The sequence below is a fragment of the Salvelinus alpinus genome, chromosome 25 (genome assembly GCF_045679555.1).
Source record: "Salvelinus alpinus chromosome 25, SLU_Salpinus.1, whole genome shotgun sequence".
In the NCBI taxonomy this organism is placed as follows: Eukaryota; Metazoa; Chordata; class Actinopteri; order Salmoniformes; family Salmonidae; genus Salvelinus; species Salvelinus alpinus.
The window spans coordinates 20,142,971-20,159,014 of record NC_092110.1 but is presented as its reverse complement, the minus strand read 5'-3'; the positions used below and the strand labels follow the sequence as shown (position 1 = coordinate 20,159,014).

Below are 16,044 nucleotides of genomic sequence, written 5' to 3'. Positions count from 1 at the left end.
TTCCAAATGGACAATGACCCCAAGCATACTTCCAAAGTTGTGGCAAAATGGCTTAAGGACAACAAAGTCAAGGTATTGGAGTGGCCATCACAAAGCCCTGACCTCAAGCCTATATAAAATTTGTGGGCAGAACTGAAAAAGTGTGTGCGAGCAAGGGGGCCTACAAACCTGACTCAGTTACACCAGCTCTGTCAGGAGGAATGGGCCAAAATTCACCCAACTTATTGTGGGAAGCTTGTGGAAGGCTACCCAAAACATTTAACCCAAGTTAAACAATTTAAAGGCAATGCTACCAAATACTAATTGAGTGTATGTAAACTTCTGACCCACTGGGAATGTGATGAAAGAAATAAAAGCTGAAATAAGTTGTTCTCTCTACCATTATTCTGACAATTCACATTCTTAAAGTAAAGTGGTGATCCTAACTGACCTAAAACAGGGAATTTTTACTAGGATTAAATGTCAGGAATTGTGAAAAACTGAGTTGAAATGTATTTGGCTAAGGAGTAAGTAAACTTCCGACTCCAACTATATATAACATAACTGAAATACAACATTTACATAAGTATTCAGACCCCTTTACTCAGTACTTTGTTAAAGCACCTTTGGCAGCGATTACAGCCTTGAGTCTTATTAGGGATCCATCTTTAAAAAAAAAACTAATGGTTTCTGATTTAGGCTAGTTGTTCTGTCTGATTATCCCATTCTTCTCTGCAGATCCTCTCAAGCTTTGTCAGGTTGGATGGGGAGCGTCGCTGCACAGCTATTTTCAGGTCTCTCCCGAGATGTTTTATCGGGTTCAAGTCCGGGCTCTGGCTGAGCCACTCAAGGACATTGAGACTTGTCCCTAAGCCACTCCTGAGTTGTCTAGGCTGTGTGTTTATGGTCGTTGTCCTGTGGAAGGTGAACCGTCGCCACAGTCTGAGATCCTGAATGCTCTGGAGCAGGTTTTCATCAAGGATCTCACTGTACTTTGCTCCGTTCATCTTTCCCTTGATTGTGACCAGTCTCCCAGTCCCTGCCGCTGAAAAACATCCCCACAGCATGATGCTGCCACCACCATGCTTCACCGTAGGAATGGTGCTAAGTTTCGTCCAGATGTGACGCTTAGCATTCAGGCCAAAGAGTACCCATCTTAATTTCATCAGACCAGAGAATCTTGTTTCTCATGGTCTGAGAGTCCTTTAGGTGCCTTTTGGCAAACTCCAAGTGGGTTGTCATGTGCCTTTTACTAAAGAGTGGCTTCCGTCTGGCCAGTCTACCATAAAGGCCTGATTGGTGGAATGATGGAGGCCACTGTGTTCTTGGGGACCTTCAATGCTGCAAAAATGTTTTGGTACCCTTCACAAGTTCTGTGCCTCGACACAATCCTGTCTCAGCGCTCTAGGTACAATTCCATCGGCCTCATGGCTTGGTTTTTGCTCTGAAATGCACTGTCAACTGTGGGATTTTATACAGACGGGTGTGGGCCTTTCCAAATCATGTCCAATCATTTGAATTTACCACAGGTGGACTCCAAGTTGTAGAAACATCTCAAGGATGATCAATGGAAACAGGATGCACCTGAGCTCAATTTTGAGTCTAATAGCAAAGGGTCTTTATACATATGTAAATAAGGTGTTTGTTTAATTTGCAAAGAATTGCAGATTTGCTTTGTCATTATGGGGTATTGTGTGTAGATATATTAAATAAATAAAAATCCTCAATTTTAGAGTAACGTAACAAAATGTGTCAAAAGTCAAATGGGTCTGAATACTTTCCTGAATGCAGTGTATATACTGCCTTCAGAAAGTATTCCCACCCCTTGACCTTTTCCACATTTTGTTGTGTTACAGCCTGAATTTAACATGGATTACATTTAGATTGTGTGTCACTGGCATACACACAATACCCCTTTATGTCAAAGTGGAATTATGTCTTTAGAAATGTTTACAAATGAAAAATATGAAATAAGTAAATAAGTATTCCTAGCAAGCCTAAATAAGTTCAGGAGTATAAATTTGCTTAACAAGTCACAAAATAAGTTGTATGGACTCACTGTGTGCAATAATAGTGTTTATTGTGATTTCCAATGCCTCGCAAAGAAGGGAAACTCAAATCAAATGTTATTAGTCACATGCGCCGAATACAACCTTACAGTGCAATGCTTAATTACAAGCCCCTAACCAACAATGCAGTATAAAACATATGAATAAGAAATAAGTTACAAGTAGTTAAAGAGCAGCAGTAAAATAACAATAGCGAATCTACATACAGGGGGTACCGGTACAGAGTCAATGTGCGGGGGCCCCGCATGGTCGAGGTAATTGAGGTAATATGTACATGTCGGTAGAGTTATTAAAGTGACTATGCATAGTTAATAACGGAGTAGCAGCGGCGTAAAATAGGGGTGGGGGGCAATGCAAATAGCCTGGGTAGCCATTTGATTAGATGTTCAGGAGTTTTATGGCTTGGTATTTTATGGCTTGGTATTTTATTTTATTAGGATCCCAAAAGCAGCAGCTACCCTTCCTGGGGTCCACACAAAACATGAGACATAATACAGAACATTATTAGACAAGAACAGCTCAAGGACATAACTACATACATTTTTTAAAAGGCAAACGTAGCCTACATATCAATGCATACACACAAACTATCTAGGTCAAATAGGGGAGAGGCGTTGTGACACGAGGTGTTGCTTTATCTGTTTTTTAAAACCAGGTTTGCTGTTTATTTGAGCAATATGAGATAGAAGGAAGTTCCATGCAATAAGGGCTCTATATAATACATTTCCTTGAAATTGTTCTGGATTTGGGGACTATGAAAAGACCCCTGGTGGCATGTATGGTGGGATAAGTGTGTGTGTCAGGGCTGTGTGTAAGTCAAATCAAATCAAATTTTATTTATTTGAGTTATATTATTTAAGTTGACTATGCAAACAATTTGGGATTTAACACAATGTATCTTATAAATAGAAGAAGTGATGCAGTCAGTCTCTCCTCAACTCTTAGCCAAGAGAGACTGGCATGCATAGTATTTATATCAGCCTTCCGATTATAATTAAGAGCTAAACGTGCCGCTCTGTTCTGGGCCAGCTGCCGCTTAACTAGGTCTTTCCTTGCAGCACTGGACCACACAATAATCAAGATTAGACTAAACTAGAGCCTGCAGAACTTGCTTTTAGGATTGTGGTGTCAAAAAAGCAGAACATCTCTTTATTACGGCTAGACCTCTCCCCATCTTTGCAACCATTGAATCTATATGTTTTGACCATGACAGTTTACAATCTAAGGTAACGCCAAGTAATTTAGTCTCCTCAACTTGTTCAACCGCCACACCATTCATTACCAGATTCAGCTGAGGTCGAGCACTTAAGGAATGATTTGTACCAAATACAATGCTCTTAGTTTTAGAGATGTTCAGGACCAGTTTATTACTGGCCACCCATTCCAAAACAGACTGCAACTCTTTGTTAAGGGTTTCAGTGACTTAATTAGCTGTGGTTGCTGATGCGTATATGGTTGAATCATCAGCATACATGGACACACATGCTTTGTTAATGCCAGTGGCAGGTCATTGGTGAAAATAGAAAAGAGTAGGGGACCTAGAGAGGTGCCCTGCGGTACACCACACTTTACATGTTTGACATTAGAGACGCTTCCATTAAAGAAAACCATTTGAGTTCTATTAGATAGATAGCTCTGAATCCACGATATGGCAGAGGTTGAAAAGCATTTTTTCAACAACAGGTTATGGTCAATAATATCAAAGGCTGCACTGAAATCTAACAGTACAGCTCCCACAATCTTCTTATTATCAATTTTTTTCAACCAATCATCAGTCATTTGTGTCAGTGCAGTACACGTTGAGTGCCCTTCTCTATAAACAGGTTGGAAGTCTGTTGTTAATTTGTTTACAGAGAAATAGCAATGTTTTTGGTCAAACATCATTTTTCCCCCAACAGTTTGCTAAGAGCTGGCAGCAAGCTTATAGGTCTGCTGTTAGAACCAGTAAAGGCCGCGTTACCACTCTTGGGTAGCGGAATTACTTTGGCTTCCCTCAAAGGCCTGAGGACAAAGACTTTCCTCTAGGCTCAGATAAAAAATATGACAGATAGGATGGTGGCTGACTATAGCCACGCCTTAGTAGCTTTCCGTCTAAGTTGTCAATGCCAGGAGGTTTGTCATTATTGATCGTTAACAATACATTTTTCCACCTCTCCCACACTAACTTTACAAAATTGCACTGCTTTTCTTTCATTATTTGTTTTTTCATGCATGAATATAATTGCTTACTGTTTGTCGTGGGCATTTCCTGCCTAAGTTTGCCCACTTTGCCAATGAAATAATCATTACAATATTTGGAAAGATAAAATGATGATGAATAAGCCATCTGATTCGATGAAAGATGGAGTAGAGCTTTAACAGTTCTAACAGTCAGTTTCTTAACAGGTGTAGATTTATCAATAATTGGAAGAAGCAACTTCAATAAATTCATAAAGCGCAGCATCTGGATGCTCCTCCTTAATCACATCAGACCAACAAATATTTTTAACATCATCCACATAAGAGTCACAGCTAAATATTTTGTATGATCTCTTATACACTATTTTAGGCCCAGCTGTTGGAACTTTGGCTTTCCTGGATATAGCCACTATGTTGTGATCACTGCATCCAATGGGTACGGATACAGCTTTAGAACAAAGTTCTACAGCATTACTAAAGATGTAATCGATATATGTGAATGATCTTGTTCCTGTATTGTTTGTAAACACCCTGGTAGGTTGATTAATAACCTGAACCAGATTACAGGCACTGGTTACAGTAAGACGCTTCCCCTGGAGCAGACAGCTTGATGAAAACCAGTCAATATTCAGGTCCCCAAGAAAGTAGACCTCAATTTACATCAGATACACTATCAAGCATTTCACACATATTATTTAGATACTGACTGTTAGCACTTGGTGGCCTATAGAAACACCCCAAAAGAAAAGGTATAGATGTGCCAAGTGAACCTGCAACCACAACACTTCAATAACACTTGACATAAGATCTTCTCTAAGCATTACAGGGATTTGGCTCTGAATATATACAGCAACTCCTCCCCCATAAGCATTTCTGTCTCTTCTATAAATGTTATATCCTTGTATTGCTACTGATGTATCATCAAATGAATTATCTAAGTGAGTCTCAGAAATGGCTAATATATGAATGTTCTGATGTTAGCAAGTTATTGATTTCATGAACCATATTCCTAAGACTACATATATTAATATGGGCTATTTTCAGCCCTTTCCTGGGTAGCTTATCAGAGAGATATAATATTAAAAAGAGCAGACAAAGCAAGAGAAAAAAATATACATTCAGCAGACCATTAATCAATTGGTGTGTGTGTGTGTTCTGCGGGGTTGAGGCTACGAACCCATAGGCTTGGCTCTCTCATCCCTTCCAGGCTTCTGGCAGGGAGGGTGGACAATGAGCCTGTCGTAGCGGATGTACGCAATGTCCCCACGCGCTCTGGCAGCTTTCATGGCTGGGATCAGTCCTTTCCTTTTCTGGTGCACAGCTTCAGGATAGTCCTCGTTGAGGAACATACACGTTCCTCTCAAGTTTTTGGCTCTTTCAAGAACAGCTACCTTGACCTTGAACCTCAGGAACTTGACCACTATCGGCCTGGGCCTATCACCTGGGCTGGTGGTGGGTTTTCCAGTCCTGTGGGTGCGCTCCACCTCAATCTTCCTGTGGTCCATCTTCAATTTCTCAGAGATCATTTCCCTCACTTTGTCCTCAGACTCCATCCAGACTCCAGACTCAATCTCATGTGGAGATTCTGGAATTCCGTCCACAACCATGTTGTTTCGCCTTGATTGTCCCTCAAGATGACTTACAGATTGCTGTCATCTTGCTGTTCTCCTGTTCCAACTCGTTGAGCTGACCCTGGGAGAACTGCAAACTGTTCTTCAGGTCCTGGACCTGGAGGTCGTCCATTATTTTATTAGTAGAATCCACGAGTATTTGGACAAAACCCTTTAACTATTTTCTTGTTGTTGTAACAACTGCTTATAGGTTTCTTTTTGTTAATTTAAAAGATCCTTCACGTGTGATAGACACCCCTGGCACGGTCCTCAACGGTACTCCCGCCGGCTTTGGTCTTTGTCATGGTAGCTAGTATGTTGGTAGTATGTTAGGCTGTTACTCCTCGCAGTTCCAGACAGGGAAGGTCACAGGGAATATTGAAAACAACAAACAGCAGGGATCTAGACAGCCACAAACCCGGGACAATCCGTGGTCCCAGCCACAATGGCTAACCGCGTCGCTGGCTGCATTCAAGAACAACTCGCTAGCTTGATGTCCAGCTAGCTAGCAGCTAGGCTAGCTGCGACGCCAAATAGCTCCTCAGACCTGTCCTTGGTCGGCAGGATCACTGGAAAGATACACGCAGTCCCAGCAACTGATGCCAACTGCGTCGCGGATCCAACATAAGAAGCTAGGTAGCAACTAAGAACATTCCAATATACTTTTAAACAACAAACTTTCCAAACAAAACCAAGCTCTTCCTCGTTCCTTGTGGAGGTAGAAGCTGTTTAGAAGCCTCTTGGACCTAGACTTGGCGCTCCGGTACCGCTTGCCGTGCGGCAGCAGAGAATAGTCGATGACTAGGATGGCTGGAATCTGACAATTTTTAGGGTCTTCTTCTGACACCGCCTGACACCACTTTTTCCTGTAGTCCACAATCATCTCCTTTGTCTTGATCATGTTGAGAGGTTGTTGTCCTGGCACCACAAGGCCAGGTCTCTGACCTCCTCCTTATAGGCTGTCTCGTCGTTGTCGGTGATCAGGCCTATCACTGTTGTATCATCGGCAAACTTAATGATGGTGGTCGAGTCGTGCCTGGCCGTGCAGTCATGAGTGAACAGGGAGTACAGGAGGGGACTGAGCACACACCCCTGAGGGGCCCCTGTGTTGAGGATCAGCGTGGCGGATGTGTTGTTACCTACCCTTACCACCTGGGGGTGGCCCGTCAGGAAGTCCAAGATCCAGTTGCAGAGGGAGGTGTTTAGTCCCAGGGTCCTTAGCTTAGTGATGAGCTTTGAGGGCATTATGGTGTTGAATGCTGAGCTGTAGTCAATGAATAGCATTCTCACATAGGTGTTCCTTTTGTCCATGTGGGAAAGGGCAGTATGGAGTGCAATAGAGATTGCATCATCTGTGGATCTGTTGGGGCGGTATGCAAATTGGAGTGGGTCTAGGGTTTCTGGGATAATGGTGTTTATGTGAGCCATGACCAGCCTTTCAAAGCACTTCATGGCTACAGACGTGAGTGATACGGGTCGGTAGTCATTTAGGCAGGTTACCTTCGTGTTCTTGGGCACAGGCACTATGGTGGTCTGCTTAAGACATGTTGGTATTACAGACTCGGACAGGGAGAGATTGAAAATGTCAGTGAAGACACTTGCCAGTTGGTCAGCGCATGCTCGCAGTACATGTCTTGGTAATCTGTCTGGCCCTGCGGCCTTGTGAATGTTGACCTGTTTAAAGGTCTTACTCACATCGGCTGCGGAGAGCGTGATCACACAGTCTTCCAGAACAGCTGGTGCACTCATGCATGTTTCAGTGTTATTTGCCTCGAAGCGAGCATTGACATGGTTTAGCTCGTCTTGTAGGCTCATGTCAATGGGCAGCTCTCAGCTGTGCTTCCCTTTGTAGTCTAATGGTTTGCAAGCCCTGCCACATCCGACGAGCATCGGAGCCGGTGTAGTACGATTCGATCTTAGTCCTGTATTGACACTTCGCCTGTTTGATTGTTCGTCTGAGGGCATAGTGGTATTTCTTAGAAGCTTCCGGGTTAGAGTCCTGCTCCTTGAAAGCGGCAGCTCTACCCTTTAGCTCAGTGTTGCCTGTAATCTATTGGTTGGGGTATGTATGTACAGTCATTGTGGGGGCAACGTCATCGATGCACTTATTGATGAAGCCAGTGACTGATGTGGTGTAGTCCTCAATGCCATCGGAAGAATCCCAGAACATGTTCCAGTCTGTGATAGCAAAACAGTCCTGTAACTTAGCATCTGCTTCATCTGACCACTTGTTTTAAATTGACCGAGTCACAGGTGCTTCCTGCTTTAATTTTTGCTTGTAAGCAGGAATCAGGAGGATAGAATTATGTTCAGATTTGCCAAATGGACGGCGAGGGAGAGCTTTGTACGCGTCTCTGTGTGTGGAGTAAAGGTGGTCTAGAGTTTCTTTTCCTTCTGGTTCCACATTTAACATGCTAATAGCAATTTGGTAAAACAGATTTAATTTTCCCTGCACTAAAGTCCACGGCCACTAGGATCGCCGCCTCTGGATGAACGTTTTCCTGTTTGCTTTGCTTATGGCGGAATACAGAGTTATTTTCGGTCATAAGAGACTGTAGCAGCAACATTATGTACAAAATAAGTTAAAAAAATAAAAGTTAAACAATTATTTATTTTTTAAAACACAATCGGTTACGAACACGTAAAACGTCAGCCATCAACTCAGTTGCCGTAGAGGAAAGAAACCGCTCAGATTTTCGACCATGAAGCCAACGGTGACTAAAACCGTTACAGAGTTTAATAGCTGTGATTGGAGAAAACTGAGGCTGGATCAACAACATTGTAGTTACTGCCCAATACTAACCTAATGATCGAGTGAAAAGAAGGAAGCCTGTACCGAATAAAAATATTCCGAAACATGCATCCTGTTTGCAATAAGGCACTAAAGTAAAACTGCTAAAAATGTGGCAAAGAAATTAACTTTATGTCCTGAATACAAAGCATTATGTTTGAGGCAAATCCAACACATCACTGAGTACCACTTCATATTTTCAAGCATGGTGGTGGCTGCATCATTTTAATGATATGGTTGTCATGGGCAAGGACTATGGAACTTTTTGGGATATAAAGAAATGGAATAGAGCTAAGCATGCGCAAAATCATAGAGGAAAACCTGGTTCAGTCTGCATTCAACAGACACTTGGAGACAAATTCACCTTTTCGCAGGACAATAACCTAAAACACCAAATATACACTGGGGTTGCTTACCAAGACGACATTGTATATTTCTGAGAGGCCTAGCTACAGTTTTGACTTAAAAGCTGCTTGAAAATCTACGGTAAGACTTTAAAATGTCTGTCTCGCAATGATCAACAACCAACTTGACAGAGCTTGAATAATAATTAAAAATAATAATAAAATGTGCAAATATTGTATAATTCAGGTGTGCAAAGCTCTTAGAGACTTACACAGAAAGACTCACTGCTGTAAGCCATAAAATCTATTATGTGACTTGTTAAGCACATTTTTACTCCTGAACCTATTTAGGCTTGCCATAACTAAGGGTTTGAATATTTATTGACCCAAGACACTTCCGCTTTCATGTTTTATTAATTTGTAAAAATAAAAAATAAACATAATTCCACTTTGACATTATGGGGTATTGTGTGCAAGCCAGTGACACAAAATATCAATTTAAATCAACATTGTAATTCAGGCTGTAACACAACAAAATGTGGAGAAAGTAAAAGGGTGTTAATACTTTCTGAAGGCACTGAAAGTATTCACACCTCTTTGCTATGACACTCTTGAGCTCAGGTGCATCCAATTTCCTTTGATCATTCTTGAGATGTCACTACAAATAGATGGAGTCCACCTATGGCTAATTCAATTGTTTGGACATGATTTAGAAAGAAACATACCTGTCTATAAGGTCCCGCCGTTGACAGTGCATGTCAGAGCAGAAATAGTACCATGAAGTCCAAGGAACTGTCCGTACATCTCCGAGGTAGAATTGTGATGAGGCATATACTGTGTCTTGGGAAGGGTATAAAACCATTTCTACAGTGGTGCTCTTGGAAATGAAACTACCCAGATTCTGCCTAGAGTTGGACATCTGAGCAAGAAGGACCTTGGTCAGAGAGGTGACCAAGAACCCAAAGACCACTCAGAACTACAGAGTTCCTTGGCTGAGATGGGAGAACCTGCCAGAAAGACAACAGTCTCTACAGCACTTCACCAATATGGGCTTTATGGGAGAGTGGCCAGACGAAAGCCACTCCTGAGAAAAAGGCACATGACAGCATGCTTGGGGTTTGCAAAAAGTCATGTGAAAGACGGCGCTCATAAGGGGAAAGATTCTGCGGTCTGATGAGACAAACATTTTACTCTTTGGCATGAATGCAAAGCGATATGTCTGGAGAAAACCAGTCATCTAAGCATGGTGGCAGCATCATGCTATGGGGATGTTTTTTAGCAGCAGAGACTGGGAGACTGGTAACGATAGAGGGAACAATGAATGGAGCCAAATACAGGCAAATCCTTGATGAGAACCTGCTTCAGATTGCAAATGACATTAGACTGGGGTGAAGATTTACATTCCAACAGGACAATAACCCCAAGCATACAGCCAAAGGCAAAGCCCAGACTTGAATCCCATTGAAAATCTGTGGAAAGACTTGAAGATTGCTGTTCACTACTCCTCGCCATCTAACTTAACACAGAGTGAGAAAATCTGCAAGAAATAAATTGGGGAAAAATCCCCAAATCCAGATGTGCAAAGTTGATAAAGACATACCCAAAATGGCTCAAACCTATAATTGCCGCCAAAGGTGCTTCTACAAAGTAATGACTAGGGTATTTAATTTTCAATAACTTTGCAAACATTTCTAAAAACACGTTTTCACTTTGTCATTATGGGGTATTGTATAGATGGGTGATATATACAGTGGGGAGAACAAGTATTTGATACACTGCCGATTTTGCAGGTTTTCCTACTTACAAAGCATGTAGAGGTCTGTAGTTTTTATCATAGGTACACTTCAACTGTGAGAGACGGAATCTAAAACAAAAATCCAGAAAATCACATTGTATGATTTTTAAGTAATTAATTTGCATTTTATTGCATGACATAAGTATTTGATCACCTACCAACCAGTAAGAATTCCGGCTCTCACAGACCTGTTAGTTTTTCTTTAAGAAGCCCTCCTGTTCTCCACTCATTACCTGTATTAACTGCACCTGTTTGAACTCGTTACCTGTATAAAAGACACCTGTCCACACGCTCAATCAAACAGACTCCAACCTCTCCACAATGGCCAAGACCAGAGAGCTGTGTAAGGACATCAGGGATAAAATTGTAGACCTGCACAAGGCTGGGATGGGCTACAGGACAATAGGCAAGCAGCTTGGTGAGAAGGCAACAACTGTTGGCGCAATTATTAGAAAATGGAAGAAGTTCAGATGACGGTCAATCACCCTCGGTCTGGGGCTCCATGCAAGATATCACCTCGTGGGGCATCAATGATCATGAGGAAGGTGAGGGATCAGCCCAGAACTACACGGCAGGACCTGGTCAATGACCTGAAGAGAGCTGGGACCACAGTCTCAAAGAAAACCATTAGTAACACACTACGCCGTCATGGATTAAAATCCTGCAGCGCACGCAAGGTCCCCCTGCTCAAGCCAGCGCATGTCCAGGCCCGTCTGAAGTTTGCCAATGACCATCTGGATGATCCAGAGGAGGAATGGGAGAAGGTCATGTGGTCTGATGAGACAAAAATATAACTTTTTGGTCTAAACTCCACTCGCTGTGTTTGGAGGAAGAAGAAGGATGAGTACAACCCCAAGAACCCATCCCAAATGTGAAGCATGGAGGTGGAAACATCATTCTTTGGGGCTGCTTTTCTGCAAAGGGGACAGGACGACTGCACCGTATTGAGGGGAGGATGGATGGGGCCATGTATCGCGAGATCTTGGCCAACAACCTCCTTCCCTCAGTAAGAGCATTGAAGATGGGTCGTGGCTGGGTCTTCCAGCATGACAACGACCCGAAACACACAGCCAGGGCAACTAAGGAGTGGCTCCGTAAGAAGCATCTCAAGTTCCTGGAGTGGTCTAGCCAGTCTCCAGACCTGAATCCAATAGAAAATCTTTGGAGGGAGCTGAAATTCCGTATTGCCCAGCGACAGCCCCGAAACCTGAAGGATCTGGAGAAGGTCTGTATGGAGGAGTGGGCCAAAATCCCTGCTGCAGTGTGTGCAAACCTGGTCAAGAACTACAGGAAACGTATGATCTCTGTAATTGCAAACAAAGGTTTCTGTACCAAATATTAAGTTCTGCTTTTCTGATGTATCAAATACTTATGTCATGCAATAAAATGCAAAGGAATTAGTTAAAAATCATACAATGTGATTTTCTGGATTTTTGTTTTAGATTCCGTCTCTCACAGTTGAAGTGTACCTATGATAAAAATTACAGACCTCTACATGCTTTGTAAGTAGGAAAACCTGCAAAATCGGCAGTGTATCAAATACTTGTTCTCCCCACTGTATATATATATTTTTTTTCTTCAGGCTGTAACAATAAAATGTGGAATAAGTCAAGTGGTATGAATACTTTCTGAAGGCACTGTATGTTAGAGTTTACACTTCCTCTTCCAATGAACTGTGGGGAGGTCAAAAGAATGAAACTGTCCACCAAATCTATTCATTTTAAAATGTTGATTACTTCTACTTGCCATTCATCTGATGATAAAACAATACTTTTTTTTTTGGTAACATATGATTGGGATCCCTGGGTCGGCAGTTTGCCTGGGCGGGGTCCCTGGGTCGCCAGTTTGCTAGATGTTTGAATTGTTATAGGGAGAAGAATTAGTCTAAGGACAATTCTGAAAATAATATCAGATGAGGGATGTCGAAATATTTCCTGAAGTTTAAAACGTTTCGGAGGAACGTGCAAAACCAACGGAGAGAAAGAGAGGAATCCGCTGGCAAAATGTCATGGTATGGCTGTGTTACTTTTCATGGCCAATGCAGGTATGAGTGGAGCCGTCCAAGCAGCCACTGGGCAGCAGCCCTTTTCCTGCTGTCCCCTCACCCCTTGCATATCGCCTGGCCCAGCGCCAGGCATCCAGTAGGAAAGGAATTCCAAGAGCAGGTCGAGCTGCTGTATTTGTGCTTCCAAACAGTATTCCCTTTCATTCCCTCTCGGCAGACTGTTTATTTTGGTGCTCTTTTACACCGTGGGGCCTGATGGAGCTGGAAAACGAAAACATCTCCCAGACTTCCAATCCGATGACATGACCGCTGGAAGCAGTTTTTTCTAGCTCAGCAAAAGAAAGAGAGAAAGGCCAATATTCCCCTTCCTTTATCCCCAACAGTAATGGAGAAATCAAAATCATAAACAAACACTAATGAAACAAAGCCACCAAACAGAGACAGACTGATAAAGAACACTAGATGCCTGTGAGAAACCAGGATTTTTCTGAATTGGACAAAAGAAGAATGAGAGTGATGAGTCTTTACTTGGTTCACTTAGAATTGTCTTCAACTGCAAAGCGTCAGCAAAGCAAAACTGGAAAAACCCGGCTAGCAAAACAAAAACAAAATGGCAGAACTATTGCTCTATACCGGTCTCCTACTAAAACGACACAAGTGCAGCATTAATTTCCTTCTCAAACAGAATACAATAAATCTCTCCTCAGCTGCCTTCTGTGTAGCACCACCCACTTCAAGAGAGAAAGACCATTTGGGACCAATAGGTATAAATATTTTCATAAGCTTTGATAGGTCCTCATTTGAGGAGAAAGAACGAGAGAGAGTGGGGTTGAGTGAGTGATTGCAAGAGAGAGAGAAAGAGGGAGGAGAAAGAGAGCGAGAGAAAGAGGAAAGAGAGTGAGAGCAAGTGTGTGATTAATATTGGCTGACAGCTGATCAGAGAGAATGCTGTCTGTTCGGACCCATTCTAACTCCCTGTCAGAGTGGATCAGAGGAGGCCAGTCACCTCACTACAAAAGGACACTGGGCAGGCAGCGTTCCTAAGCCCCACAAAGCTATGTCCACTCGAAAAACAAAAAAGGGCATAACACCAGCGATACCAGCGCTGGCTTCAGGACCACTCCATTCTCAATGCATGGCTAAACCTGGTCCAGGGCTGGCTTGTTAAAAGGTTTGGTACTGACTTTTTTTTGTTCTTTCTCTCCCAAGCTAACTGCTTCGCGTTGTATTGGAGTCACCAGGCATCTCCCCCAACCTGGTGCCCTAAATTATGGAAAAAATGCATTCATGAAATTCAGGAGCTGCTCCCCACGGATCCAGTTACAGTTATTGATGACTTTATAAGATGTTTGTTAACCTACGCCAACCTTCATACTTTGAAGAGAGAAAATCGGGGGAAAAAGAAATGTTCTGGTGGCACACATTTTTGGGTTGGTGCATAGCTGCTGTCTTTTTCCAGCTCCGTTTGGACAGATGCAGGCTGATCTGGGTTTCTCTTGGTCGGCTCAAGTGTGACGCTCACATGATGAATGGTGTGATACACTAATGCTAACGTATAGAAGGACTATGGAAAAAGGCCCTGATCAGACAAACAGATGTGCATCCGCTAAAACTGCTTAATATCACTGTTACTGCAATAAACTCAACAGTTCCACCAGTCCCTTTCTCAGGCTCCAGGGTGGAAAGAGTTGTGCAACTGCAGGATGAGAAGGCGGTAGACGCGCACATACTCAATGGTATAAGTAACAAACTGTACGATTTGCAGACATCAATCTAAATTGAATAATGTTAATATAACAGCAAAATAACAAAATGCAATACCACAATGAGACCAAAATGCACATACTCCGTTTCCTATGAAAGACCTGCTCAGTCATGTGTGATTTCTGGGGCACAACTGGCCAGGGATTTAGGTGGCTGGGCAGCAATTAGGATGGGAAGCATGGCCAACAGCTGGGAATGCCCAAACTGTGTCTATATCCCACCACTAGATCCCATTACAAAAGAGAGATGGCAATCACTCTCATCCGCTAGCAGTCATCTGACCTCTATAGTTAGATACATGGAGCCTATCTGATCAAACAGCAGATCACCATTGTAGTGGAAACTTAATTTTGTATTTACACAGTCAGATGCCCCCTAAATCTTTTGAAACAGACCCATCAGGCCTGGATTTGTGCACAACGAGAAGAGCCTTGCAATAGCTATACTCTTGTCATTGCTTGCAGATCCGGTCTGAAGCAGTCAGGCCAAACAGGACAAAAATATCGAAATGGTGTTGATCAGTCCTTGATGGAAGAATGGTCACTATGCCTGGCTGTGATCACTGACACTGGCATGGAGAGGGCATACCATCTGCCCAAGGACTACAGCACCAGTGGGCAAGCGACAGACAGGGAGGGGAGCGTGTGTGTGGACTGTCAGACCCACCTGCTTTCCCACACACGGCCTCGTAGACCACATGCTGCGAGTTGGACGTCAGAGCTCCATTGGCTGGGCGTTCTGATGAGGTCTGTCTGTGGGCAGAGACAAGATAAGAGTGATCGACTCCTGTACAGTACATTACCCAGAGAGATCCAGAGATAGGGCAAAAACAAACCAATGCTGTTCCACATTCATTGTTGTGGAGGGTTCCACTGATATATTGTAGTGCCCTTCACTCTAATTGTAAGAGCATTGTGAAGGCCAATTCTCTTACAGAGTTACAGTAGTGGCATAGGGATTACTGGCTCCTATTACGACTATGGATACATTGTGTGTGTACTGTGACATCACCAGGCAGGAAAAATGTAAAGCGTGGTGGTTTGCTATGTGCTGTCCATATGGTCTGGTGGGGGTCTCTTGACACTCCAAGAGGTTAAGTATTTACTGAGTGCTAGGACACATTCCTCTACCATGGTAGCTGTCGTGGATGACGTTTTCCTCAACACTGACGCTCCAAAAGAACACGTACGTTGTAGGGTTAGCTGATACGGTTGTGGTGCCAGCTGGGTCATTTGTGGAATTACCTGTGTGTTTTTAAATAGAAAAGTCATGAGAACAGGTCCCATTGTGACTGATACTGTTTCATAATGTTTCATGAAATGGGTGACCAATTCTTTCCAGCAAGTACTACCAACGTGTATAGGGCACTGCCTCTTAATAGAACACACAACACTGGCTCTCACAGAAACAGACTACACAGGGACAATGTGTATATACAGCTTCTCAAACTAAATCATTATGGGTGGAAGAAGGACGTAAAGCAGGGGCCAACAAGCCTGTAACTCTATA

At 42.9% G+C, this 16,044-nt stretch overlaps 1 protein-coding gene across 4 annotated transcripts in view; it reads right to left on the bottom strand.

Annotated features, from left to right (window-relative positions):
* Window positions 1-16,044, bottom strand: part of ttll5 (tubulin tyrosine ligase-like family, member 5) — a 100,026-nt gene that overhangs the window by 4,248 nt on the left and 79,734 nt on the right. For 3 of the 4 annotated variants that reach the window (XM_071366031.1, XM_071366033.1, XM_071366032.1), the window contains one exon: window positions 15,202-15,287. The exons of the other annotated variant lie outside the window; for it this stretch is intronic. In XM_071366031.1, the coding sequence (XP_071222132.1) occupies window positions 15,202-15,287 (86 nt within the window). The remainder of the gene's footprint in view (window positions 1-15,201; window positions 15,288-16,044) is intronic. 4 annotated transcript variants of the gene reach the window in all.